This window comes from Mizuhopecten yessoensis, unplaced genomic scaffold, assembly GCF_002113885.1.
Source record: "Mizuhopecten yessoensis strain PY_sf001 unplaced genomic scaffold, ASM211388v2 scaffold3437, whole genome shotgun sequence".
NCBI classification, from domain to species: domain Eukaryota; kingdom Metazoa; phylum Mollusca; class Bivalvia; order Pectinida; family Pectinidae; genus Mizuhopecten; species Mizuhopecten yessoensis.
The window spans coordinates 6668-9775 of NW_018405044.1; the positions used below are offsets into that span (position 1 = coordinate 6668).

General features: G+C 44.0%; 1 protein-coding gene across 1 annotated transcript; it reads right to left on the reverse strand.

Annotated features, from left to right (window-relative positions):
• Nucleotides 1–6: 6 nt before the first annotated feature.
• On the reverse strand, nt 7–3102 carry LOC110447493 (transmembrane protein 26-like; the record flags this gene model as incomplete). Its single annotated transcript, XM_021493229.1, has 2 exons — nt 7–1299; nt 3085–3102. Coding segments are annotated over 2 exons (795 nt in total), but the record flags the coding sequence as incomplete, so codon positions are not given.
• Between the last annotated feature and the right edge of the window lie 6 nt (nt 3103–3108).

Below are 3108 nucleotides of genomic sequence, written 5' to 3' on the forward strand. Positions count from 1 at the left end.
TCCTATAAGATCTGTATGGGGGATGCCAAATGTATCGGCATGTGGAAAGGAATCGCCGGAGGTGGGGGTGCAAATGTGAATATGATATATGGATTTAATTTCTGTTAAAGACATACCGGGGGTACAACTAATGCCAAACTCATTCCACCTACCCCAAAGTAAGTAATTACTGTTGGATATTATCGCGGTCTAAATGTTTACGGGTTTATCATGAAACATTTAAGTTACAATAACCTGTGATATACTAAAAATTGGGGTATAAATGTTTGGTACGCAGGCACATGGAAGAAGTCAAGAGAATAGCGATGCAATAACTGGAGCAAAATGTGAAAATGTACTCTACTGTTAGACTGATCCCAGTCTCTAAGTCTCACACCCTCATTGTCACCTATAACTCTAAACAAAACTCAGGTAGACCTGCCGGCTAGTGAACGTTTTGATTACATAATACAATTAAAGCTACGCGTACTTCCATGTTAACGTTTACTGTATGGTCACGTGACCGAGTGTCGTCACTTCCGTTCAATCGAACGTCTCAAGGTCTAGATCGTTTGTTGTGTCGTTTGTAGAATTATGTGCATTACTCTCGTGTTTTTTGGGGAATTGTTGTCTGGTTGACAATGAATTGGTCTCTTGGATCACAGTAGCTTTGTCCCCGCGGGGCCCAGGGTATACGTCCACCGTGGAGCTCCTCAATATGTAGGTACCGTCGTCCGTGACGTCATCGTCCTGATCGTTGTGACTCATATTGTAGCAGACGATAATCATTCGATAGAAGAGCAGGAATATCATCAGCAAGTTCTTAAATGTGAAGAAGAGGATACCGTACGTGAGAATCCTGTAACGGATTAGGGCGTATAGTCGGACCGTTACGAAGGGTAGATCCATAATGGAGATCGACACCATCAAACTCCAAATCTCGGACTGGAAGACACGTGAGCACATACTTCTATTGTCTTTAACGGGAGCATCCTCTGGCGTGATCGCCACGCCACGCCCTTTGCGGGCGTTCTTGGTGGCGGTAAGTGTTATTGTGAATTGTATTAAACTCACTGACCATACGCTTAATGTAATGAAAGTGAGGAGTCGGTCCTCACGGATTTCCGGTTCTTCAAAGAGGACGAAGAGCTCCATAATGTCAGACGCGATACCTAGGTATACAAACAGGAGCTGAGACAATTGGTCACGCGTCACCTTGCCCCTCGGAAGCATCCAGCGTCCCACGATGAAAAGAAAGAGAAGTCCCTGCTCCAGTACTGATATCCAGGTGTCAGCTTCCAGCTTTATAGGCACGTTCACCTGTAATACAGAAACAATAATCTCACAGATTCACTTCTTCGTATATCAGAGACACAGAGACGGGACCGGATTGGTCCCTGAGATTGGGGAAACAGGACACTTAGATGTACCCAAGACGGAGGAGTAAGGGGAGGGACTTAACATTGGTGGGGGAGGTGGGGCGAGACTTACCCCTGAAATTGGGTGCGAGTGGGGGAGGATACCCCTGAGTGTGTGTGGGGTGGGGGGCGAGGGGCGGGACGTACCTGTGAAAGTGAGTAATGAATGGAGGAGAGGGGCGGGACTCACCTCTGAAATGGCGGAGATGGGGTGGGACTTACCCTTGAAATGGAGGAGAAGGGATGGGACTTACCTCCGGTCGATGGGAGAGGTGATAACTTACCCCTTAGCTGGAAGAGTGAGGGGACGAAACTTTCCCCAAGATTGAGATGAAGGAGACAAAGGAAGGGAGTACCCAAAGACTGAGGAGTCGGGATGATATATCCGGTAAGGGGGAAGGGATGTTTCGGGAATGAACGCCTGAAATAGGACGGGACACCTAATATGGAGGAGAAAGGGGACGGGATTTACCTATGATTGGTAGTGGTCGGTGACGAAAGTTAACCTCCATTTGGATGGGATCGGAAAAAGGACTTCTTGGGAGGGAGAAACGGGGACTGGATTTGCCTCGAGAAAGAACAACTAGGTTTCGGACGACCATGTATGCATGGTACAGTAATATTGCTAAATAGAGGTGTGGTGGTTTTTTTTTATCTTTCAACGTATCATTTTAAGTTTAATGCATTCCTTTTTATAGGTGTCTACATTAAGTGTTGGTTGGCCCTAAATGACTTAAATATGTCGATTGGCCGTAGAACAATACAGAAAAGTAAACAAATTAAACAACCAAACGTGTCATTGTCGATGGAACTCGTACTCGTGATGGAGGAGACACGTATATTGAACTTACTACAAGGAAGGGAAGAAATAATCGAAAATATAATAAATGTGACGACATGGGACAATGAACTAGGACGTCACAATCAGCTTTTAACAAGAAAGAATATGGTTCATCTATATTACATGAAGCCCGCTAGGTATGCTTACTCTGTATGGAACCGATAACATGCATGTCCATGTACGTCCGGTGTAGATTTCCTTTTGGTACGTATATTTACAATGTAAATGCTGGAACAGACTCGCGTGTTACGAGGATGTGACGTTATCGATGCAAGAAAAGCGTCTCAATGACACCCAATTGCGTTCATAGCCCAACAAACGCGATTTTCTCTGGTCATATTTATAAAGGACAGGGTCTATCCTTTATTTAGAATATGATTTTGATAGGATGAGAGAAAAATAATAACTCCATACGTTGAGGGTTTGCAAGAAAAATCACACGAGACATGAATGCCTTACTCTCGACTTGGAGCAAGACTCGGGTTAGGCAATTAAGAATATTACCCTTCAGATTGAGATTGATAGAATCTTTCATCTCCTCCTAAGGTGAGATACAGGGGAGTTTTTAATTGAACTTTGTTTGTTTGGGTTTATTTAATTTTGGTTTTACTTTGTTTAGCGTCCTATTAACAGTCAAGGTCATATAAGCAGTTTGGAGTTTAACTGCTAGGCTCAAATGAAGACTGTCCCTATGTAGATACTGCCGAAGTGAGGAAGTATGAAAGGTAAAGTGACAGATAAAATGTATCAAGTTTAGTAATGTTGGAGTGGAGGACGGGGGAAAAGGTCAGTAAATCCACGGTGGTGTTTACTAAAAGATGGAGCAGAAATGAAGACAGAACTAACCCCAGAGATGGAGGAGAAATGAGG